Here is a 25,172-nt window from a genome sequence, read left to right on the forward strand (position 1 = left end):
TGTGGGGGGTGGGATTCTTGGCCCAAAGTTGTAACTGGGATGGTTTTTCCATGAAGTTTTAAGACAAACAACTTACAGGTGAGCTGCACATTTGGATAGCTACCTGCCTGTGTAAAATATTAAAGAGACAAGACCAAATTAGTTTTCACACAATGATGTTAAAAATTCTGATTAAAAACTATTCTGATTTTCTTTCTACCTGCAACTTTTCCATTGATTGGATATACTCTGATAAATTCACTCTCCCACCAATCACATTGCCACAAGCTCTGGGACATTCATATTCATGAGCTGTCTCCTAGTATCCCCTCCCCTCTGGGATGTTCTGGGAATGTGTGAGAAGTTGGTCCAGTTCCTGACCTGCTTCATATTCATGAGCTGCCTCACCTTATCCCCTCCCCTCAGGCTGGGCTGGTGTTCCACTCAGGTCTGAAGGAGGATTTGGGTTTTCTGATGCTCCGGGCTGGTCCGATCTTTCTCCAGGATTCTCCAACTGCTTGTCTCAGCCAGGGAGAGACGCGTGGATTTTATTTTTGTCCCTGTCCAGACGGCGCAACTCAACATGGCTAGCCTGTCTGGTGTCTGGCCCCGTCCTGGACTCCTTCAGCTAGCAGTTTTTCTACAAGTCATCTGTTTGTGTTTAGCTCAAGTAAGTTCATGGGAGAGAGAATGGCCACAATGGTTTGGTGGCAGAGCCTGGGTTAGAAGAATTGTTTACATCTTAAAATGTCTTTTAGTTTTTGATAATGTGATTGAAATTGATTTTAATAACAATCTAAACTTTACTCTTCTAAAATCCTTGCGGTTTGGTCACTGAATTACTTTCTGCTGTTCCCTTCACATCCAGCCTTCTGCAGAAAGGCTTTTTGAGAGTGGGCAGTCACAAGTAAGGGGCAGACTAGCCAGAGTCCCTAAATGGCCAGTGAGGGACGATCCCTATGTTTGCACTGCAAGTTTATCAGGAATTAACAGGAGCAGGACCCATCATCTGCAGTCCGGCTCTTATATAAAAAAAACCTTCAGTATCACTGGAAAAGTGAAATTTAATGGGAAATTACTGATCCCGAGTGAACACCGCAAACTTTTCAAACTCCTCTCCCCAACTCTGCACTGGTTTAAATTAAAAGTGAGCAGAGGCTGCTGCATCAGATTCAACTCATATGGATCCTATTTTCTGTGTGTGTAGAGAACTGCAGGGATGTGGAAAGGTCCTGAATATTCACGATAAATCAGCAGCACGTCTGGGGCATGGGGGACCCGGGTCAGAGCCGAGCAGTGACAGTCCAGGAACCATTGCCACAGTAATCGGCAAAATTCCGCTGCTGTTTCAAGACACTGTCCATAACCCAGGGGCTAGACTAAAGCCTCACTGTTATAGAAATATAGTGTGAAAATCTCACGGTATAAGGACATTCAGCCCATCGTGTCAATGATCAGTCATTCTATCCCACTCTAGCTCTATCCATAAATTAAAAACAAATCCTCGGATAACATTTCATGAAGTATAATTGACCTTCTCTCTCCACCCCACTCCTGGATCATCTTCTGTTTTCTCATTCATTAGGATAATGCGTTTTATAAATTTTTGCTCCATTGCTTAATTCTCTATCATACTTGCCAGGGTCCGAGAGGTGAACAAGATGTATCGGGTGCCCCGGGCCCAGCAGGGATTCCTGGAGCAGACGGAATAGATGTGAGTGTGAATGTGTTTCCAGGAGTTTGTGTATCGAAGGGGTTTTGGACAAAGAGCCGCTTTGTCCCAGGTGCCAGACGGTGCGCCGACAGGGGGAGCGCTGCACCGGGTCTCGGTGGATCTGACAGACTGGGAGCTGGTTTTGGGGAGCAAATTTATTCCATTATATCCTTAAATACTTAATAAGAAATTCAGCAAATCCATAATCTACTTCAAACAAATTCAGGGTTGGATTTTTTTTAGTATGAAGGCTATTTGAACAGAAGGCTAAGTGACAAACGTTTTCAACAGCAAAGGATGCAAGTGGGTTGTAACAGTGTGATGTGTTGTGAAAGTTTGAGGCGAGTCAGACTCGGGATTATTACTAAACTATGAAGCATACAGATTAAAACCGGGATAAAATACAACCGAGATATTCATAGCTGACCTAATGAAGGCAAGAAGAGTTAAACCTAATGGATATTAATAGAAGCTATTGAACAGTGACTGTATGAAGTGTCAGACCAGCATTGCATTAGGGTAAGATTATTGTTTAATCCATCAATAACTCCAGGGTCCCAGGGTGACTGGTGAAAGTCTTGGAGCATCAACCACACTACAGTTTAATTCAGTGTTACAACTGTCTGTAAGAAGTGGACAAAGGGATAGGACAGTGGAGTATACAATAGAGAAAGCATTGTGCATTATTTCACTGTTACCGGAAGGAGTTTATTTTCCAAAGGTTTTCCTGCTGCAATAACGGAATGTGTGTTGTTTCTCCCTCTAGGGGGACTCTGGACCCCCTGGCCCCCCTGGTCCACCAGTAAGTGACTCTTCTCAATTAACCTAAAATCGGCACCTTCAACATCATTAGAGAAAGATTATTTTAACCTTTGTATTTAAAGAAAATTAACAAGAGTCTTTTCACTGTATTTAGGGAGCAAAAGGTGAATCGGGTGACCCTGGTCTGGATGGAACTCAAGGTGACCCAGGATATGATGTGAGTACCTTTTGGTGAAGTGCTGCACGTTACATGTAATTACTGTATTTGTGTTGGTGTCAAAAGCCTCCTGTATCTTGGGGATGGCCAGTCACTGTTAAATATATTGTGTATTTGAGTGTCTCTGTCCTTCCTCATGCTTCACTTGGAGACACCCAGGGAATGTGCTGTAATAAGGAGCCGTTCTTCGGGAAGAAAGACCCCAGCTCTTGGATTATAAATTCAATCTGTTTCCTGATTTTGCCTGATGCCTACCAGCCCCATATACACAGTCCGACTGAGGATTTATTCTTCAAACATCCCTACACTCGAGATAGAGAATCTGCACTGTCTACGCCTCATGTACCAGAATGATGATTTGCACTGACTGCACCGCATCGAATGGCAATCTGCACTGTGTACACCCCATCTACTGAGAATGAGGATCTGTACTGTGTACACCCCATCTACTGAGAATGAGGATCTGTACTATGTACACCCCATCTACTGAGAATGAGGATCTGTACTGTGTACACCCCATCTACTGACAATGAGGATCTGTACTGTGTACACCCCATCTACTGACAATGAGGATCTGTACTGTGTACACCCCATCTACTGAGAATGAGGATCTGTAGTGTACACCCCATCTACTGAGAATGAGGATCTGTAGTGTACACCCCATCTACTGACAATGAGGATCTGTAATGTGTACACCCCATCTACTGAGAATGAGGATCTGTAGTGTACACCCCATCTACTGAGAATGAGGATCTGTACTGTGTACACCCCATCTACTGAGAATGAGGATCTGTACTGTGCACACCTCATCTACTGAGAATGAGGATCTGTACTGTGTACACCCCATCTACTGAGAATGAGGATCTGCACTGTGTACACCCCATCTACTGAGAATGAGGATCTGCACTGTGTACACCATATACTGAGAATGAGGATCTACACTGTGTCCACCCCATGTACTGAGAATGAAGATTTCCAACATGTAAACCCCATGTACTATGAATGAGGATTTGTGGCTTGCATACCCCATGTACCGATAATGAGGATTTGCACTGCATACACCCCAAAGACTGAGCATGAAGATTTGCATTGTGTACACCAAATGTACTGAGAATGAGGATCCGCACTGTGTACACACCATCTACTGAGAATGAGACTCTGCACTGTGTACACCCCATGTACTAACAATCTGCACTGTGTGCACTCCATGTACTAAGAATGAGGATTTGCTCTTTGCACACCCCATGTACCGATAATGAGGATTTGCGCAGTGTACACCCCATAGAATAAGCATGAGGATTTGCACTATGTACACCACATGTACTGAGAATGAGGATCTGCACTGTGTACACCCTGTGTACTGAAAATGATGATCTGCTCTGTGTACACCCTATGTACTAAGAATGAGGGCCTGCAGTGTGTACACCCCATGATTCAAAACTATACTCTGTACATCCCATGGACTGAGCATGAGAATCTACACTGTGTACACCCCATGTACCATTAATGACAATTTGCACTGTGTACTCCCCTTGAACTGGGAATGAGAATTTGCACTGTGTACACCATGTGGACTGAGAATGAGGGTCTGTACTGTGTAAGCCCCATGTACCAAGACTGTAGATCTGCACTCTGTACAGACGATGCACCGAGAATGATGATCAGCACTGTGTACACCCCATGTACTCAGAATGAGGATCTGCACTGTATACACGCCATGTACTCAGAATGAGGATCTGCACTGTATACACGCCATGTACTGAGAATGAGACTCTGCATTATGTACACGGCATGTACTGATAATCTGCACTGTATACATCCCATGTACTGAGAATGAGGATCGGCACTGTGTACATCCCATTTACCGTTAATTACAATTTGCACTCTGTACTCCACATGAACTGAGAATTAGGATTTGCACTGTGTACACACCATGTACCAAGAATGAGAATCTGCACTGAGTACACTCCATGTACTGATAATGAGAATCTACATTGTGTACACCCCATGTACTGAGAATGATAACCTGCATTGTATACACCCCGTGTACAGAGAATGAGGAATTGCACTGTTTACACCGCATGTACTGACAATCTGAACTGTGTATGCCCCATGTACTGAGAATCTGCACTGCATACGCCATGTGCTTAGAATGATTATTTGGACTGTGTAATCCCCATTTACTGAGAATGAGACTCCGCAGTGTGTACACTACATGTATTGACAATCTGCTCTGTGTGCGCCTCATTTACTGAGAATGAGACTCTGCACTGTGTACACTGCATGTATTGACAATCTGCACTGTGTATACCCCATGTACTTAGAATGATGATCTGCACCATATTCACGCCATGCACTGAGAATGAGGCTCTGCACTATGTACACCACATGTACTGACAATTTGCACTGTATACATGCCATGTACTGAGAATGAGAATTGGCACTGTGTATACCCCACATACTGAGAATCTGCACTGCACACACCATGCACTGAGAATGATTATCTGGACTGTGTACACCTCACATACCAAGAATAAGAATTTGCACTGTGTGCACCCCATGTTATGAAAATGAGAATCTGCACTATGTACACCCCATTTACTGAGAATGATGATCTGCAATGTGTACACCCCATGTACCGACAATCTGCACTGTCTGCATCGCATGTACTGAAAATGAGGATCAGCACTGTGTTCACCCCATGTACTCAGAGTGAGGATATGCACTGTGTAAACCCCATGTACCGGCAATATGCACTGTGTACATACCATGTACTGACAGTCTGCACTGTGTACACCCCATGTACTGAGGATAAGGATCTGCGCTGTGTATTCCCCACGTACACAGAATGATTATCTGCACTGTCTACACTGCATGTACTGAAAATGAGGATCAGCACTGAGTACACCCTATGTACTGAGAATCAAAATATGCACTATGTATACCCCATGAGATGATAATCTGCACTGTGTACACCCCATGTACTGAGAATGAGGATCAGCACTGTGTACGCCCCATGTACTGAGGATGAGGATCAGCACCGTGTACACCCCATGTACTGAGAATGAGGATCTAATTGTGTACACCCCATGTGCTCAGATTGATGATCTGTACTGTGTACACTCCAAGTACTGAGATTCTGCACTTTGTACACCCCGTTACTGAGAATGAGGATCAGCACTGTGTATACCCCATGTACTGATAAATCTGCACTGTGCGCATCCAATGTACAGAGAATTACGATCTGCTTTGTGTACACCCCATATTCTGAGAATAAGTATCTGCACTGTGTACACCACATTAAGTGAAAAAGAGGATCTGTGCAGTGCATACAGTCCATTTTTCTTAGAATCATAGAAGTTTACAACATGGAAACAGGCCCTTCGGCCCAACATGTCCATGTCGCCCAGTTTATACCACTAAGCTAGTCCCAATTGCCTGCACTTGGCCCATATCCCTCTATACCCATCTTACCCATGTAACTGTCCAAATGCTTTTTAAAAGACAAAATTGTACCCGCCTCTACTACTGCCTCTGGCAGCTCGTTCCAGACACTCACCACCCTTTGAGTGAAAAAATTGCCCCTCTGGACCCTTTTGTATCTCTCCCCTCTCACCTTAAATCTATGCCCTCTCGTTATAGACTCCCCTACCTTTGGGAAAAGATTTTGACTATCTACCTCATCTATGCCCCTCATTATTTTATAGACTTCTATAAGATCACCCCTTAACCTCCTACTCTCCAGGGAAAAAAGTCTCAGCCTATCCAACCTCTCCCTAAAAGTCAAACCATCAAGCCCCGGTAGCATCCTAGTAAATCTTTTCTGCACTCTTTCCAGTTTAATAATATCCTTTCTATAACAGGGTGACCAGAACTGTACACAGTATTCCAAGTGTGGCCTTACTAATGTCTTGTACAACTTCAACAAGACATCCCAACTCCTGTATTCAATGTTCTGACCAATGAAACCAAGCATGCTGAATGCCTTCTTCACCACCCTATCCACCTGTGACTCCACTTTCAAGGAGCTATGAACCTGTACTCCTAGATCTCTTTGTTCTATAACTCTCCCCAACGCTCTACCATTAACGGAGTAGGTCCTGGCTCGATTTGATCTACCAAAATGAATCACCTCACATTTATCTAAATTAAACTCCATCTGCCATTCATCGGCCCACTGGCCCAATTTATCAAGATCCCGTTGCAAACCTAGATAACCTTCTTCACTGTCCACAATGCCACCAATCTTGGTGTCATCTGCAAACTTACTAACCATGCCTCCTAAATTCTCATCCAAATCATTAATATAAATAACAAATAACAGCGGACCCAGCACCGATCCCTGAGGCACACCGCTGGTCACAGGCCTCCAGTTTGAAAAACAACCCTCTACAACCACCCTCTGTCTTCTGCCGTCAATCCAATTTTGTATCCAATTGGCTACCTCACCTTGGATCCCATGAGATCTAACCTTATGTAACAACCTACCATGCGGTACCTTGTCAAAGGCTTTGCTAAAGTCCATGTAGACCACGTCTACTGCACAGCCCTCATCTATCTTCTTGGTTACCCCTTCAAAAAACTCAATCAAATTTGTGAGACATGATTTTCCTCTCACAAAACCATGCTGACTGTTCCTAATCAGTCCCTGCCTCTCCAAATGCCCGTAGAACCTGTCTCTCAGAATACCCTCTAACAACTTACCCACTACAGATGTCAGGCTCACCGGTCTGTAGTTCCCAGGCTTTTCCCTGCCACCCTTCTTAAACAAAGGCACAACATTTGCTACCCTCCAATCTTCAGGCACCTCACCTGTAGCTGTCGATGATTCAAATATCTCTGCTAGGGGACCCGCAATTTCCTCCCTAACCTCCCATAACGTCCTGGGATACATTTCATCAGGTCCCGGAGATTTATCAACCTTGATGCGTGTTAAGACTTCCAGCACCTCCCTCTCTGTAATATGTACACTCCTCAAGACATCACTATTTATTTCCCCAAGTTCCCTAACATCCATGCCTTTCTCAACCATAAATACCGATGCGAAATAGTCATTTAGGATCTCACCCATCTCGAGTGGTTCCGCACATAGATGACCTTGTTGATCCTTAAGTGGCCCTACTCTCTCCCTAGTTACTCTTTTGCCCTTTATGTATTTGTAGAAGCTCTTTGGATTCACCTTTGCCTTATCTGCCAAAGCAATCTCATATCCCCTTTTTGCCCTCCTGATTTCTCTCTTAACTCTACTCCGGCAATCTCTATACTCTTCAAGGGATCCACTTGATCCCAGCTGCCTATGCATGTCACATGCCTCCTTCTTTCTGACTAGGGCCTCAATCTCCCGAGTCATCCAAGGTTCCCTACTTCTACCAGCCTTGCCCTTCACTTTATAAGGAATGTGCTTACCCTGAACCCTGGTTAACACACTTTTGAAGGCCTCCCACTTACCAGACGTCCCTTTGCCTGCCAACAGATTCTCCCAATAAACTTCTGAAAGTTCCTGTCTAATACCATCAAAATTGGCCTTTCCCCAATTTAGAATTTTAACTTTTGGGCCAGACCTATCCTTCTCCATAGCTATCCTAAAACTAATGGAATTATGATCACTGGTCCCAAAGTGATCCCTCACTAACACTTCTGTCACCTGCCCTTCCTTATTTCCCAAGAGGAGGTCAAGTTTTGCCCCCTCTCTAGTCGGGCCATCCACATACTGAATGAGAAATTCCTCCTGAATACACTCAACAAATTTCTCTCCATCCAAGCCCCTAATGCTATGGCTGTCCCAGTCAAAGTTGGGAAAGTTAATGTCCCCGACTATTACCACCCTATTTTTCTTGCAGCTGTCTGTAATCTCCTTACATATTTGCTCCTCAATTTCCCGTTGACTATTTGGGGGTCTGTAGTACAATCCTATCAACGTGATCTCTCCCTTCTTATTTTTCAGTTCTACCCGTATAGACTCAGTGGGCGAACCCTCGGATATATCCTCTCTCACTACTGCCGTGATGTTCTCCCTAATCAAGAACGCAACTCCTCCTCCTCTCTTACCTCCTGCTCTATCTTTCCTATAGCATCTGTACCCTGGAACATTGAGCTGCCAGTCCTGCCCCTCCCTTAGCCATGTTTCGGTAATAGCTATAACATCCCAGTCCCATGTGCCCATCCATGCCCTGAGTTCATCTGCCTTGCCCATCAGACTTCTTGCATTGAAATAAATGCAGTTTAATCTAGACTTCCCTTGGTCTTTGCCCTGCTTTCTCAGACCATCTGTCCGGTCATGTTTTGTGCACTCTCCCTTACTGCCTTTTGTTTCTGTCACCACTTTACTTCCCACTGACTTCCTGCATTGGTTCCCATCCCCCTGCCACTTTAGTTTAAACCCTCCCCAACAGCACTAGCAAACACTCCCCCTAGGACATTGGTTCCAGTCCTGCCCAGATGCAGACCGTCCAATTTGTACTGGTCCCACCTCCCCCAGAACCGGTTCCAATGTCCCAGGAATTTGAATCCCTCCCTCTTGCACCATCTCTCAAGCCACGTATTCATCCTAGCTATCCTGTCATTCCTACTCTGACTAGCCCGTGGCACTGGTAGCAATCCTGAGATTACTACCTTTGAGGGCCTACTTTTTAGTTTAACTCCTAACTCCCTAAATTCAGCTTGTAGGACCTCATCCTGTTTTTTACCTATGTCGTTGGTACCTATATGCACCACGACAACTGGCTGTTCACCCTCCGCCTCCAGAATGTTCTGCAGCCGCTCCGAGAATGATGATCTGCACTGTGTACACCCCACGCACCGAGAATGATGATCTGCAATGTGTACATCCCATATACTGAGACTGAGGATCTGCAATGTGTATACCCCATGTACTGAGAATCATGATCTGTACTGTGTACATCCCATATACTGAGATTGAGGACCTGCATTGTACATGCCCATGTACCAATGAGGAGAGATATTTGCATTCAGTAATGTGGATGTATTACTAAGAGCAATGCCAGCCTATGCCCACGCTGTATTGGGCTAATAGATGCTATGGCATTGTGCCAGCATGTCTCTGTGTTCCTATCATGCAGGACATGCTGGAAACAGAACCACCTGCAGCTGACATCTTGGATACGTGTGAATCTGCGGCCCTGTACAATCTGACCTTCAACTGATGGATTCTTGGCCTCCTCGAGTGATGGAGGTCGTCCTGGGAAATTCTACAATAACCTTAAACTCCGCCCTGCAACCGCCAGTGCCCCACAGTAAGCTGTTCATTGAATACTGCCTCTCACTTTGTACATGGAGGGAGGTCCATGAAACAGGATTCCTTTTCCAATTCTACAGACTTTCTTTTGTTTTCCTTTGAAATTGGAATTATGCCTCATATATTTTGTGCGAAATAGGTTACAGAGGTGAGCGGTGAGCTATCGGTCTGGGTGGGCCTTGAGAGAGATCCGTGTTCTGATGATTCCAGTTCACCAATCCCTTCTACTCATCTGGCCTGCCCGAGATTGGGAGTGTGACCAGTAATGTGAACATGTTTGACCGGGGCCAGACACCTGGTGGAGATCTTTATTTTGTTGTGCAGAAAATAATCAAGTGAGATCTGCAATCTTAAGCCTCAACATTTCAATGAGCTCAAGAGGCACAGTGTGTGTGTAGCACAACCAATCAGTGGGGGTGGGACAATGTGTCTGTTATTACATTGTACTGACACAGTTTGGTCCGAGTGTTTGAGAGTTGTTCCCTGTCAACATTCAATCCTGGACTCTGAAATTAGAAGTCCAGTCAGATCCCCACATGCAGAATCCAGGAGTTCATTACCTATTGCAGGGCTATAGGGAAAGAGTGGGACTAATTGGACAGCTCTTTCAAAGAGCCGGCACAGTTATGATGGGCTGAATGGCCTCCGTCTGTCCTTTATGATTCTATGATTCTAATAAAAGGCGAAGTGATTGGTTCAGTAATGACATTCTGCTCTGAGCAATGTTTAGCATTATTTGTGAATATGACATATAATGTTTGCTAAATCTGCCAGTTCACCTAATGACATAATATCAATGGAACAGCAATCTTCATTTTCATTGGACAGGGAGAGTAATCTCTGTGATGCTTTTGATTCTTTCTGTCTTTCTATGGCACTGGATTTGTTGCTGGTTTTGTTGAGGAGAGGAGCTGAACTTTTAGTGCATTGACCCAAAATGATGTTTAAAACCTGGGACGGGCAACAGTGAATGACGAGCTTTGTCTCCAGCCGTTGGTGAACCTTTTAACATACGAAAAATAACAGACAGGAAAAGACCTACTGGTCCATCCAGCCTGTCCCACACAGTTGTGATACCTTATACATCACAATACAGACACTCTCCACCCCAATCTCCTGAGAGAGGCAAAAAAGTCAGATAAAAACGCAGGCCAATTAGGAAAAAGAATTGGAAAATTCCTCTCCAACTCCCTTGGTAATATATTCGTAGCAACATCCCAAAACAACGAAATGTCTAACTGATTTAAACTGTTAGACCTGAGTGAAAGGCCAAGTCCCCTCGTGTAGGACACACAGGTTAAAAAGAGTGGGCGAGAAGATGAGGTAAATGGAGACATCGTGATTAAGTGACCCCAAACTTGACTGTTAAAAACATGAAGATTGTAGAATGGAAATAAGAAGATCTACATTTAAAATGCTGAGAAAGAATGAGCTTGAGTAGGAGACAATGCAACAAGTTTCAACACAATGAAGATATGTAAAGATGAGGACGTGTGTGGGATGGCATATTTGAGGCTTAGGAGGTACAAGAGACCAGAGCGATGTCTATTGAAGACCAGTTGACTTGGAGAGATTATTTTGCGAATTGTTCCAGTAACATGTAGTGACTTCTCGGTGAAAACACTGGATGACATTTTTCAGTCACTCGGTAGGGACAGGCTAGATTCAGTGGCAATCACCCACGGTAAACATACTGTGACACAGTGATTCTACTTTTCACACATGGTGCTTCAGAGATCATGAGACAACAGTTGCAAGAGCTGCAGATGCATTGAGAAGAATCTCAAGAAACCTACCTGAGGAATGAAAATGCAAGACATTCCACGATAACACAAAAACCTTGTGGTAGAACCCGCACAGAAATAATGGAAAAGGAGCTTTTCATTCTTGCTTTTAGGGAGCCTCAGTGATCGGGATCGGAGAATAGTTCTATGCTAATTTGGCAATTATCATTTTTATATTGAAATAATTATTGGGAAGAGATTTATGCAGAGATTTTTAGAATTGGCACTTTCAACATCTCAGTAATGCCACTTTGCTGATGAGAGAAACCAAAAGCTAATTATTATTGTGTTCGTAGTAAGTGATCAGTGGTCACAGAACGGCAAGGGAACTTAAATTGTGCATGCTGTTCATTACCCATCTTCCTCAGCCATGTGCTCTGGGCTCACACCTCACTATATTGTCCTTTTATTTCAATCACCACCCTGATTGTATCAACCATAAGTCATGGAGAGGAATTTACCAAAGGCAATGGACTGGATTGGGCCATCTCAAAACGTGGCCCCATCACAAACTCCGTTCCCGAGCCACCAACTCCATCCCTCTCCCTGACCACCGTCTGAGGCTGAACCAGACCGTTCGCAACCTTGGCGTCCTATTTGACCCTGAGATGAGCTTCCGACCCCATATCCTCTCCAACATTAAGACCGCCTTCTTCCACCTCCATAACATCGTTTGTCTCCGCCCCGCCTCAGCTCATCTGCTGCTGAAACCCTCATCCATGCCTTTATTACCTGGAGACTTGACTATTCCAATGCTCTCCCGAACAGCCTCCCAGCTTCCACCCTCCATAAACTTGAGCTCATCCAAAACTCTGCTGCCCGTATCCTATCTCGCACCAAGTCCCGTTCACCCATCACCCCTGTGCTCGCTGACCTACATTGACTCCCAGACCGGCAATGCCTCAATTTTAAAATTCTCATCCTTGTTTTCAAATCCCTCCATGGCCTCGCTCCTCCCTATCTTTGTAACCTCCTCCTGCTCTACGACCCTCCAAGATCCAATTCTGGCCTCTTGCACATCCCAAATTTTAATCGCTCCACCATTGATGGCCGTGCCTTCAGCTGCATAGGCCCTGAGCTCTGGAATTCCCTCCCTAAACCTTTCTGCCTCCCCACCTCTCTCACTTCCTTCAAGATACTCCTTAAAACCTACCTCTTTGACCAAGCTTTTGTTCACCTGTTCTAATATCTCCTTTACGTGGCTCAGTGTCAAATTTTGTCTGATAACGCTCCTGTGAAGTGGCTTTGGACATTTTACGACGTTAAAGTTGCTATATAAATGCAAGTTGTTGTTGTTGCAAGGGCCCAGCTCAAAACATGGACTGGTGCACGTCCAACAATACTGCTGTCTTGATGACATAAACTCCAAAAACTGCCAGAGAAAGTATTACTGTATTACATGCAGAATAGGGATTCAGGTGATTGGCTAAAGAAACAAAGATGACATGGGGAAAAACCTTTTTACACAGCGAGTGGTTAGGATCTGGAATGCACTGCCCGAGGGGGTGGTGGAGGCAGATTCAATCATGGCCTCCAAAAGGGAACTGGATAAGTACTTGAAAGGAAAAAAATTGCAGGGCTACGGAGAAAGGGCGGGGGAGTGGGACTAGCTGGATTGTTCTTGCATAGAGCCGGTGTGGACTCGATGGGCCGAATGGCCTCCTTCTTTGCTGCAACCTTTCCATGATTCTATGAAATGACTTCATAAACTGTGAGAGCAACATACTTGAAACTGTGTTGTAGCCATCTCCAGCCTAAATATTTTATATTTTCTACATTCAATTAGGTTAATTTTGTACCTGCTATAAACCTCATTGTAAGTGTGGAGGCCATTACTGACCGCAAATGTCCACCATGATAGTCTTCTGAAGATAGCAATGGATGTTGCCTCACATGACAGGAAAAGGGGTAGCAAAGAACTATGAAGGAATTCCTTGAAAATTACTTGACAGGACAGACCAGCAACACAGACATGTGTGGCGTTATGTCTGGGAAACGCTATGGATGTTGTGTTATTTTACTGTTACCACATTCTCACTTTCTGGTAACAAAGGCTGAGGGTTGGCCTGCTTTTTTGATGGATTACCTTCAGAATAGAAATAAGGGACCATAGTCAGTGAAGGAATTGACCTCAGTGATCACCTTTCACCCTAAGACCTGGGTTTGAATGCATCCCGCCATTAACATTAACTTACGAAAGGTTACCAGGGTTGTCAAATGAAATAATTGATTGAAATTCAATTATTTCTGAACACTGGATTTGACAGTGAAGAATCCAATAGTGGACTCCTGGAATTTGGAGTCAAAGTGGACTTCCAGTTTCAGAATCCTCTTTTTATTTCCTAGTTTCAGAATCCTGATTGAACAGTGCTACAATTCTCATCTTAAACATTCATACCTAACTCCCGTCAGTGTGTATATTCACATTGAGTGTAGTTGAGTTTCATTGAACAGATGGAATCAAAAATAGAAGAATTTTCAAACCATAATATTAGCTCTTCAGTTTCAGGAGCAAGTAACGGAGCCACTGGGATGAGAAAATGTCATCATGACACGGCACTCCTCCCCCACAGCAACTGGTAAAATCCCCTGTCCTCTCCCAAGGACCTTCGACCTGTCCTATGAGCAGCACGTTTACTGAGCAGTTAGAGAGCTGGGCACTTGGTTGGACTGAAAAACTATCGGATTAATTAAAAATGTATCTTAACTCCTACTTTCTTTTGTTCCTCACACAGGGTTTAGAAGGTCCTAAGGGAGATGCAGGGATTGATGGAAGGCCGGGTCCCAAAGTGAGTATGATGCCCAACAGTTCTACGTGAAGCAGGTTGATGAGTGACTGAGAGGTGTTGTGGGTGATGACCTTTCACAGACACTGAAACACCACATTGGGAAGGCTGGTTATGGATGAGGGAGAGAAGGATTGTAAAAATGATAGGCTATTGCTGTGGATTGTCGTAAGTTTATGATTTTGGCGTTCATTCAAAACATCGCGTAACGTTAGACTTCAATGTCTCCTTTGAGCCTCGATGAAGACTGGATGACCATTAAGACTTGATGCAACATTAACAAGATCATCTAACAGTTTACTTGAATATCTTTGTACGATTCCCTCTCATCCTTCCCTGAAGGCACTGGAAGCTTCTGGGGTTATGATTAAGTGGGTGATGTCTGCCCTCTGGTGTGGGCTTCATGTAAGCCAGAAGAGTAGGTGTCAGCTCAACTGCAATGATGTGAGGGGTGATGAGCTCAGGCCGGCTGACACTGTTCAGGGTCACATATGAAGAAAAGACACTTGAATAATGTGGAGTCTCCACCTTTCTGAAGTCTCTCCTCCCTCGGGACTTCAGTTATGTGGAGAGACTAGAGAAGCTGGGATTGCTCTCCTTAGACCAGAGAAGATTAAGGGGAGAACATATGAACATAAGAAATAGGAGCAGGAATAGGCTATACAGCCCCTCGAGCCTGCTCCACCGTTCAATCAGATCATGGCTGATCTGCGACCTCAACTCCACTTTCCTGCCCGATCTCCATATCCCTTGATTCCCCCGAGAGTCCAAAAATCTATCGATCTCAGCCTTGAATAAACTCAATGACTGAGCATCCACAGCCCTCTGGGGTGGAGAATTTCAAAGATTCACAACCCCCTGAGTGAAGAAATTCCTCCTTATCTCAGTCCTAAATATCTGATTCCTTATCCTGAGACCATGCCCCCTAGTTTTTTTTAATTTTTTAAAATTCATTCACGGGATGTGGGCGTCGCTGGCAAGGCCGGCATTTATTGCCCATCCCTAATTGCCCTCGAGAAGGAGGTGGTGAGCCGCCTTCTTGAACCGCTGCAGTCCGTGTGGTGACGGTTCTCCCACAGTGCTGTTAGGAAGGGAGTTCCAGGATTTTGACCCAGCGACGATGAAGGAACGGCGATATATTTCCAAGTGTGACTTGGAGGGGAACGTGCAGGTGGTGTTGTTCCCATGCGCCTGCTGCCCTTGTCCTTCTAGGTGGTAGAGGTCGCGGGTTTGGGAGGTGCTGTCGAAGAAGCCTTGGCGAGTTGCTGCAGTGCATCCTGTGGATGGTGCACACTGCAGCCACAGTGCGCCGGTGGTGAAGGGAGTGAATGTTTAGGGTGGTGGATGGGGTGCCAATCAAGTGGGCTGCTTTATCTTGGATGGTGTCGAGCTTCTTGAGTGTTGTTGGAGCTGCACTCATCCAGGCAAGTGGAGAGTATTCCATCACACTCCTGACTTGTGCCTTGTAGATGGTGGAAAGGCTTTGGGGAGTCAGGAGGTGAGTCACTCGCCGCAGAATACCCAGCCTCTGACCTGCTCTTGTAGCCACTGTATTTATGTGGCTGGTCCAGTTAAATTTCTGGTCAATGGTGACCCCCAGGATGTTGATGGTGGGGGATTCGGCGATGGTAATGCCGTTGAATGTCAAGGGGAGGTGGTTAGACTCTCTCTTGTTGGAGATGGTCATTGCCTGGCACTTATCTGGCGCGAATGTTACTTGCCACTTATGAGCCCAAGCCTGGATGTTGTCCAGGTCTTGCTGCATGCAGGCTCGGACTGCTTCATTATCTGAGGGGTTGCGAATGGAACTGAACACTGTGCAGTCATCAGCGAACATCGCCATTTCTGACCTTATGATGGAGGGAAGGTCATTGATGAAGCAGCTGAAGATGGTTGGGCCTGGGACACTGCCCTGAGGAACTCCTGCAGCAATGCCCTGGGGCTGAGATGATTGGCCTCCAACAACCACTACCATCTTCCTTTGTGCTAGGTATGACTCCAGCCACTGGAGAGTTCTCCCCCTGATTCCCATTGACTTCAATTTTACTAGGGCTCCTTGGTGCCACACTCGGTCAAATGCTGCCTTGATGTCAAGGGCAGTCACTCTCACCTCACCTCTGGAATTCAGCTCTTTTGTCCATGTTTGGACCAAGGCTGTAATGAGGTCTGGAGCCGAGTGGTCCTGGCGGAACCCTAGTTCTAGACTCTCCAGCAAGGGGAAACATCCTCTCAGCATTTATCCTGTCAAGCCCCCTCAGAATCTTATATGTTTCAATGAGATCACCTCTCATTCTTTTAAACTCCGGAGAGTATAGGCCCATTTTACTCAATCTTTCCTCATAGGGCAACCCTCTCATCCCAGGAATCAATCTAGTGAACCTTCGTTCCACCGCCTCTAAGGCAAGTATATCCTTCCTTAGATAAGGAGACCAAAACTGTACACATTACGCCGGGTGTGGTCTCACCAGAGCCCTATACAATTGCAGCAAGACTCCCTTACTCTTGTACTCCAACCCCTTTGCAATAAAGGCCATCATACCATTTGCCTTCCTAATTGTTTGCTGTACCTGCATGTTAACTTTCTGTGTTTCATGTACAAGGACACCCAAATCCCTCTGAACTCCAACTCTTCATAGTTTCTCACCATTTAAAAAATATTCTGTTTTTCTATTTTTCCTATCAAAGTGAATAACCTCACATTTCCCCACATTATACTCCATCTGCTACCTTCTTGCCCACTCACTTAACCTGTCTATATCCCTTTGCAGACTCTTTGTGTCCTCCTCACTGCTTACTTTCCACCTAGCTTTGTATCATCAGCAAACTTGGATACATTACACTCAGTCCCTTAATTTAAGTCATTAATATATATTGTAAATAGCTGAGGCCCAAGCACTGATCCCTGCGGCACTGCACTAGTTACAACCTGCCAACCCGAAAATGACGTGTTTATTCTTACTCTCTGTTTTCTGTCCATTAACCAATCCTCTATCCATGCTAATATATTACCCTCTATCCCATGAACCCTAATCTTGTGTAACAACCTCTTGTGTGGCACCTTATTGAATGCCTTTTCAAAATCCAAATATATTACATTCACTGGTTCCCCTTTATCTACCCTGCTAGTTACAGCCTCAAAAAACTCTAATAAATTTGTCAAACATGATTTCCCTTTCATAAAACCATGTTGACTCTGTCAACCCATATTATGATTTTCGAAGTGCCAAATGTTATATTTCCAAGTTTGCTGATGACACAAAACTAGGTGGGAATTTGAGTTGTGAGGAGGATGCAAAGAGGCTTCAAGGGGATATAGACAGGCTAAGTGAGTGGGCAAGAACATGGAAGATGGAATATAATGTAGAAAAATGTGAAGTTATCCACTTTGGTAGGAAAAACAGAAATGCAGAGCATTTTTTAAATGGTAAGATATTGGGAAATGTTGATGTTCAAAGGGACCTGGGTGTCCTTGTACATGAGTCACTGAAAGCTAACATGCAGGTACAGCAAGCAATTAGGAAAGCAAATGGTATGTTGACCTTTATTACAAGAGGATTTGAGTACAGGAGCAAGGATGTCTTACTGCAATTATATAGGGCCTTGGTGGGACCGCACCTGGAGTATTGTGTACAATTTTGGTCTCCTTACCTAAGAAAGGATATACTTGCCATAGAGGGAGTGCAACGAAGGTTCACCAGACTGATTCCTGGGATGTGATTCCTGTGGAGGCTCAGTCGTTGAGTACATTCAAAACAGAGATCGATAGACTTCTAGATATTAAAGGCATCAAGGGATATGGGGATAGGGCAGGAAAATGGCGTTGAGGTCGAAGATCAGCCATGATCTTGTTGAATGGCGGAGCAGGCTCGAGGGGCCGAATGGCCTACTCCTGCTCCTAATTCTTATGTTCTTATGTTAGATCATGGCTGATCTGTACTTCAACTCCAATTACCCACCTTTGCTCCATATCCCTTGATACCCTCTCAGTCTGGAAAGCTCCAATTAACCCAACATCCACAGCCTTTTGGGGGAGAGAGTTCCAGATTGTTGCTACCCTTTGTGCAACAGTGCTTCCTGATTTTGCTCCTCAATGGCCCAACTCTAATTTTAAGATTGTGCCCCCTAGTTCTGGATTCCCCCAGAGGAAATATTTTCTCTGCATCTACCCTATCGAATTCCTTCATCATTCTAAATCGATTAGATCACCTCTCAACCTTGTATACTCAAGGGAACACAAACCAAGCAACCTGTCTTCATAATTTAACCCTTTAAGCTCTGGTATCATTCTGGTGAATCTGCGCTGCACCCCCTCCAAGGCCAATATATCCTTCCTGAGGTGCGATGCTCAGAACCGAACATAGTACTCCAGATGGGGTCTGACCGAGGCTCTGTACAACGGAAATCTCACTTCCTCACTTTTGTATTTCAACCCCCTTGCGATAAAGACCAAATCTTGAGATAAAGGTTTAGTGTCAGCCGAATCCCTTTGCACCAACATTAAACTCTAACTGCCTGCCAAGTCATGCTGCATTGAGACTGCAGAGTGGAGAGAATGTTGCTCTACATCTGATAACTGATAATTCCTGGGAGTGCTCAATGTTAAAAAGAAAAAGCAGAAATATGTTCCATTCGCCAGCAATGAAAGCTGTAACCTCATTGAGCAGAATTCCCCCTCCTCTCCCCAGAATGTACTGAATCAATGTAAAAGGCTTGAGAAAAATGAAACGACTCTTTAAAAGTCTATTATTGAGAATTAAACTAAAAATAGAAAGAAACCCAAGGTGCAGTTATTCCCTCTGAAAGGCAAAGAGTCGGAGTGCTCTGTTTCAGACATTGGTCCCATTGCCCTGTCCAATAAAAGGTTCCTCAGTTGGGTGTCGGTCAATATGGAGCAGACGTTTCACAGACAGCCTGTGTTGAGGATGGAATGTGCCAGCTTCCTGTGCGGCTGTAATGGGCGTTGAGGCAGAGGCTTGTGTTTGTGTTTCAATATCACACTAACCCTACAGTTTGAGAAGGAACTTTACACCCTGAGGTACTTCCTCTGGCACGGCCTGAAAGGGCTCCTTCATCTTGTAGCTGCATTCCGATCCCAGCGAGCATGGTCGAAGTGCATACTCTCTGATTCCCACTGCTACCTGTGCCCAGTTCCAGCTGTGTTCTCTGCATATTGGATGGTGGGGAGAGGGGCGGGGTGGAGGCAAGGGAGCGGCGGGGTGGGGGAGGAGGGGCTAATGTGCCAAAGGCAATGGTGTCACAGTGAAATGCAAACCTGCCAGTCAGTGCAAGGAACTCCTGCCTCCCGGGATCATCACCTGTCACACTGTGACACTAGGACCAACACTAATATTACAGGAATAAATGTATTCAAACACAGGAATAGATTTATTAATCCTTAACTAATAAACTAAACAGTAAAAATCAAATTCTAAATCCAAATAAGTGTCAATATTTCACTAATGCTTGCTGTGCTGTTCCTCCGTTTGTCTTTCCATCTATTCTATCAGTTCCTCTTTGAGGTGGCAGCTGTGGCTCACTGGTAGCACTCTCGCCTCTCACTCATGAAGGTCATGGGTTCAAGCCCCACTGCAGAGACTAAGCCTATAATCTTGGGTGATACTCCAGTGCAGTATAGGGGGAGTGCTACAGTGTTGGAGGTGCCTGTCTCTCAGCTGAGATGTTAAACCAAGGCTCCATCTGCCCTCTCAGGTGGATGTGAAAGATCCCATAGCTCTATTTGAAGAAGAGTGGGGGAGTTCTCCCCAGTGTCCTGGCCAATATTTATCTCTCAATCAACATCACTAAAACAGTCAAATATCTCCAATGAAAATGGGCAGAGATGTATAATGGGCAGCTGATCTCAGATCGCAGTTTTACACTATCGCTCAAAGTCACATTTACCCCAAAGGAAACATTTAAACTGTCCTTTCTGTCCAAATATTTATAATGGTGGGTCTCCCCTGGTGCGACTGATGGTGAGTCATATGATGAAGCTGCTTCATACCATGTGACTGATGGTCTTACTCTGCTGCTAAAATGCAGCTCTGTGTAACTTGGCATGCCCCTTAAAAACTACAAAGTCTACTTGTTATTGAGTAAACACTGGGTGAGTTCATACAGAGGTCAGTGAACTGACTGCAGACGTTCTGGCTCTGATATTTGGTGTTCCCGGATATATAAATATACACAACTAAATATATATCCAGCAACATTCCCTTCTCAACAAAGTAGCCTTTATAGAGGGACAGTAGTTATATTTAAAGTCTTTATCTGTCATATAAAATTACTGCTTAAGGAACAAGAGATGAAAGTGCCAATTAATGGAAAAAGTCCTTGGGAAGAGCTGAATTTCTGTGACAAATTAATCTGACAGTTCGATGCCCCAGAGTGCATCACAGCTGTGATCCCAGGATTATTACAGGGTGTAATTTGAGGCTTTTTCTATGACTGACTAATTAATAACAAACGGATTAGCAGCGCCAGCAGGGAGCAAATACTGAATCTTTCTTAACATGTTGGTGCATTGACCTCTGTATTAACTGTGTAATGGCTGGATTGCATTCACTGGAGTGGGGGATGTGGTGAGGACGAGTGTGCCCCTCTCTAATCCACATCTCATCTATGAAAGGTTGACTCCATGCATCCAATTCAACAGGTTCTCAGTGAGAGAAACTGAACTTCCATTCTCATGGCCCACCATCACCGACTGTTATTGTTCCTCTGAACTTTTCTCTTCTGTCCCTCTGAAACTCCAAATATCAGACCACATCCCACTCCCCCTCCCCTTCTGCTTCCATGTGTTGAAAACAAGACATATTACACAGTCTTCTGGTCAATTTATTCTTCCCCAGGGCCCCAATCACTCCGTCTCCCACCCGCTGTCTCCCCACCCGCTGTCTCCCACCCGCCGTCTCCCCACCCGCCGTCTCCCACCCGCCATTTCCCACCCGCCGTCTCCCCACCCGCCGTCTCCCACCCGCCGTCTCCCCACCTGCCGTCTCCCACCCGCCGTCTCCCCACCCGTCGTCTCCCACCCGCCGTCTCCCACCCGCCGTCTCCCCACCCGCCGTCTCCCCACCCACCGTCTCCCCACCCGTCGTCTCCCACCCGCCGTCTCCCCACCCGCCGTCTCCCCACCCACCGTCTCCCCACCCCCCGTCTCCCACCCGCAACACAGGCACTCACTTTACTGTCACCCCCTCATTGTTCTAAAACCCACACTGATTGCAGGTACAGGTCTCACTGTGAGACCCCTCCTCCGCATGTTACAGGTTCAGGTCTCACTGTGAGACCCCCCTCCCCATGTTACAGGTACAGGTCTCAGTGTGAGACCCCCTCCCCATGTTACAGGTACTGGTCTCACTGTGAGACCCCTCCTCCCCATGTTACAGGTACTGGTCTCACTGTGAGACCCCCTCCTCATGTTACAGGTACTGTCTCACTGTGAGACCCCCCCTTCCCATGTTACAGGTTCAGGTCTCACTGTGAGACCCCTCCTCCCCATGTTACAGGTTCAGGTCTCACTGTGAGACCTCCTCCCCATGTTACAGGTACAGGTCTCACTGTGAGACCCCCTCCTCATGTTACAGGTACTGTCTCACTGTGAGACCCCCCCTTCCCATGTTACAGGTTCAGGTCTCACTGTGAGACCCCTCCTCCCCATGTTACAGGTACTGGTCTCACTGTGAGACCCCCTCCTCATGTTACAGGTACAGGTCTCACTGTGAGACCCCCCTCCCCATGTTACAGGTACTGGTCTCACTGTGAGACCCCCTCCTCATGTTACAGGTACTGTCTCACTGTGAGACCCCCTCCCCTGTTACAGGTACAGGTCTCACTGTGAGACCCCCTCCTCATGTTACAGGTACTGTCTCACTGTGAGACCCCCCTCCCCATGTTACAGGTACTGGTCTCACTGTGAGACCCCCTCTCCATGTTACAGGTACTGTCTCACTGTGAGACCCCCTCCCCTGTTACAGGTACAGGTCTCACTGTGAGACCCCCTCTCCATGTTACAGGTACTGGTCTCACTGTGAGACCCCCTCCCCATGTTACAGGTACTGGTCTCACTGTGAGACCCCCTCTCCATGTTACAGATACTGGTCTCACTGTGAGACCCCCTCCTCATGTTACAGGTACTGTCTCACTGTGAGACCCCCCCCCCCTGTTACAGGTACTGGTCTCACTGTGAGACCCCCCCCCCCTGTACAGATCCCACGGAGATGGGAAGACTGAGGGGGGTAGAAGTGCACCAGTTTTCAGATCCTGGGAGAGGATCTATCAGCGTTGGAGAAGGCGCAATTGGGTAGATCTTGACTTTGCGCGACGGTGTAAAACGGAGATAGCGAGTCAGCAGCCCGTTCTACATCTCTCCCAATTATCACTTCCGTTGACTTCAATGGAGATAAAAATGGGCAGAGATGTAAAACAGGCTGCTGGCTCGCTACACTATCGCACAAAGTCAAGATCTACTCCAGTGAGTGTTGATTTCAGCACAGGGAGGAGAAGCCTCCTCTCCTCACTCTGCACTCTAACTGAGTTTATATAATCATTAAATATTTTCTTTTCTTTTCCAGGGTCAGGTGGGCTTACCTGGACGTCCTGGACCCCCGGTGAGTATAACCCCCAATCATCACACCACCTCCAGCTCTGTCAAATCAAACCCTGGTATTAACACCTCATTATAAAATAATTTGTCAATTGTTCCTCCATTGGTCAGGTTCTGTCACGATCTTGCTGATTACTTTTTTTTGTGTCTGGTTTATTTTTAGGGGCCTGGAACCATGGGACTACCTGTAAGTTTAACAGATTTATCGAAATTTCAATTACTATCAGGCTGGATATGAATAGTTTGTGATGTCTGTAACTGTTTTAGTTGGTGCTGAGTTTTATTTTTCCAACCCATGTTACGTGGGCAGAGAGCTCGTGACACTTTGCTCTTGAATGTGTTTTTTCTCCTGATTCCATTTTGTGCCCAATGAAAGAGAAAGGAAGCAGATTCAGTCATAACTTTGAAAAGGGAATTGGAGATGTACTCGAAAAGGACTATGTGGAAAGAGCGGTGGAGTGCGACAAAAATAATTGCACGTTTACCATTGCCGGGTCTCTTCGGCTCCATCGCCCGAGTGTCAGATCGGAGTGAGCACGATGCAGACTCTGACCAGTGCCCACCTAAAATGGCAATCTTATGTCAGAGGCCCCCGATTTCCATTTTAAGAGGGGCTGATCACCTGAAACAGGCGGCGTCCTGGACACCCAGCGGGAGGCCCATTTCAAAATGGCCCCTTTCAAAAGGTCACTGAGCCCATTCTGAGTCCGTTATCACCCCAGTAACACCAGGAGAGGGCACTGAGAGTTGACCCCAGAGAGAGAGAGAGAATTTGAAGGGGGAATTAGGACACATGCACTTCTGCACCGCTAACTGAACAGCACTGAGAGAAGAGGTCAGTTATTTGGCCTGTCATTTAGGGGAATGGTGCTGGTGAACTGATCTTGTCAGCCATCAAGTTACAGGACACTTGCTAAATGCCAAACCACTGATTCAGGTGCTTCCCTTACATATAAGCAAGATGCATAACAGGGTGACTGCCCAGGGACGTACCAATACCTGTCCTCCCAATGTTAATGCCTGATGTAGCAGTTCCTGTTACACAAATACCAGTACCAGATGTACCAGTGCTTTGAGTACCAATACCTGATACTTCAATGTCTGGTATACCAGTACCAATTCCTGGTGTACCAGTGCCTGGTGTAGCAATATTAATGCTGTGTACCGATGCCAGGTTGATGAATACCAATACTTGGTGTACCAATTACTGCTGCACCAATACCTTGCATCCCAATACAAATACTTCATATACCAATACCTGATGACCGAAAACCAATACCTGGGGTTCTGATTCCGAATTATGTCCAATTTTCTAATTCTCATGAATACGAGGCTCCTAAATCCCTCTGCATTTCACACTTCATCTGTAGCTGAAATCTGCAAGGTATGAAATACATGGGGAACACGGGACCCCATTAATCAGCTCCTTAGTTAGATTGCTTTGGAAAGTCCAGTTTATCAGATAAACGGTCTTTCAGACAAGACATTAAACTGAGGCCCCGGTCTGCCATTTCAGGTGGATGTAAGAGATCCCAAGACCCTGGTGTCCTGACCAACATTCATCCCTCAACAAATGCAACCAAAACAAATCAACTGGTGATTCATCTCATTGTTGTTTGTGGGATCTTGCTGTGCACAAATTTTCTGTCGCATTTGCCCACAAAATTAAAAGAAAGAACTTATATTTCTAGCACCTTTCACGACCTCAGGATGTCCCAAAGTGCTTCACAGCCAATGCAATACTTTTGAAGTGTAGCCACTGTTGTAATGTGGGGAAAAACAGTGACTACACTTCAAAAGCAATTCATGGACAACGAAGCACTTTGGGACATCCTGAGGATGTGAATGGCGATATATAAATGTGCGTCTTTCTTTTTTTCTCATGCAAGATGTGAAATACTTTAGGATTAATGAGCTGCAAATCAAAGGAAGTTAGAAGAATTGTGTTCTCTGTAACCATTTTGTTTCAGAGCCTGAGGTGTTGGTATACAAAGTATTGATTAGAAAATAGGAGCAAGAGTAGGCCATTCGGCCCTTTGGGCTTGCTCCGCCATTCAAAATGATCAT

General features: G+C 45.5%; 1 protein-coding gene across 1 annotated transcript in view; it reads left to right on the plus strand.

Moving 5' to 3' along the window:
- The first annotated feature begins 473 nt into the window (after positions 1-473).
- Positions 474-25,172, plus strand: part of LOC137342492 (collagen alpha-2(IX) chain-like) — a 126,714-nt gene continuing 102,015 nt past the window's right edge. The window contains exons 1-7 of the mRNA XM_068006385.1: positions 474-649; positions 1,622-1,693; positions 2,460-2,495; positions 2,610-2,672; positions 14,447-14,500; positions 23,074-23,109; positions 23,269-23,292. Of these exons, the coding sequence (XP_067862486.1) occupies positions 563-649; positions 1,622-1,693; positions 2,460-2,495; positions 2,610-2,672; positions 14,447-14,500; positions 23,074-23,109; positions 23,269-23,292 (372 nt within the window). The 5' untranslated portion in view covers positions 474-562. The remainder of the gene's footprint in view (positions 650-1,621; positions 1,694-2,459; positions 2,496-2,609; positions 2,673-14,446; positions 14,501-23,073; positions 23,110-23,268; positions 23,293-25,172) is intronic.

This window comes from Heptranchias perlo, chromosome 26 (genome assembly GCF_035084215.1).
Source record: "Heptranchias perlo isolate sHepPer1 chromosome 26, sHepPer1.hap1, whole genome shotgun sequence".
Lineage (NCBI taxonomy): Eukaryota > Metazoa > Chordata > Chondrichthyes > Hexanchiformes > Hexanchidae > Heptranchias > Heptranchias perlo.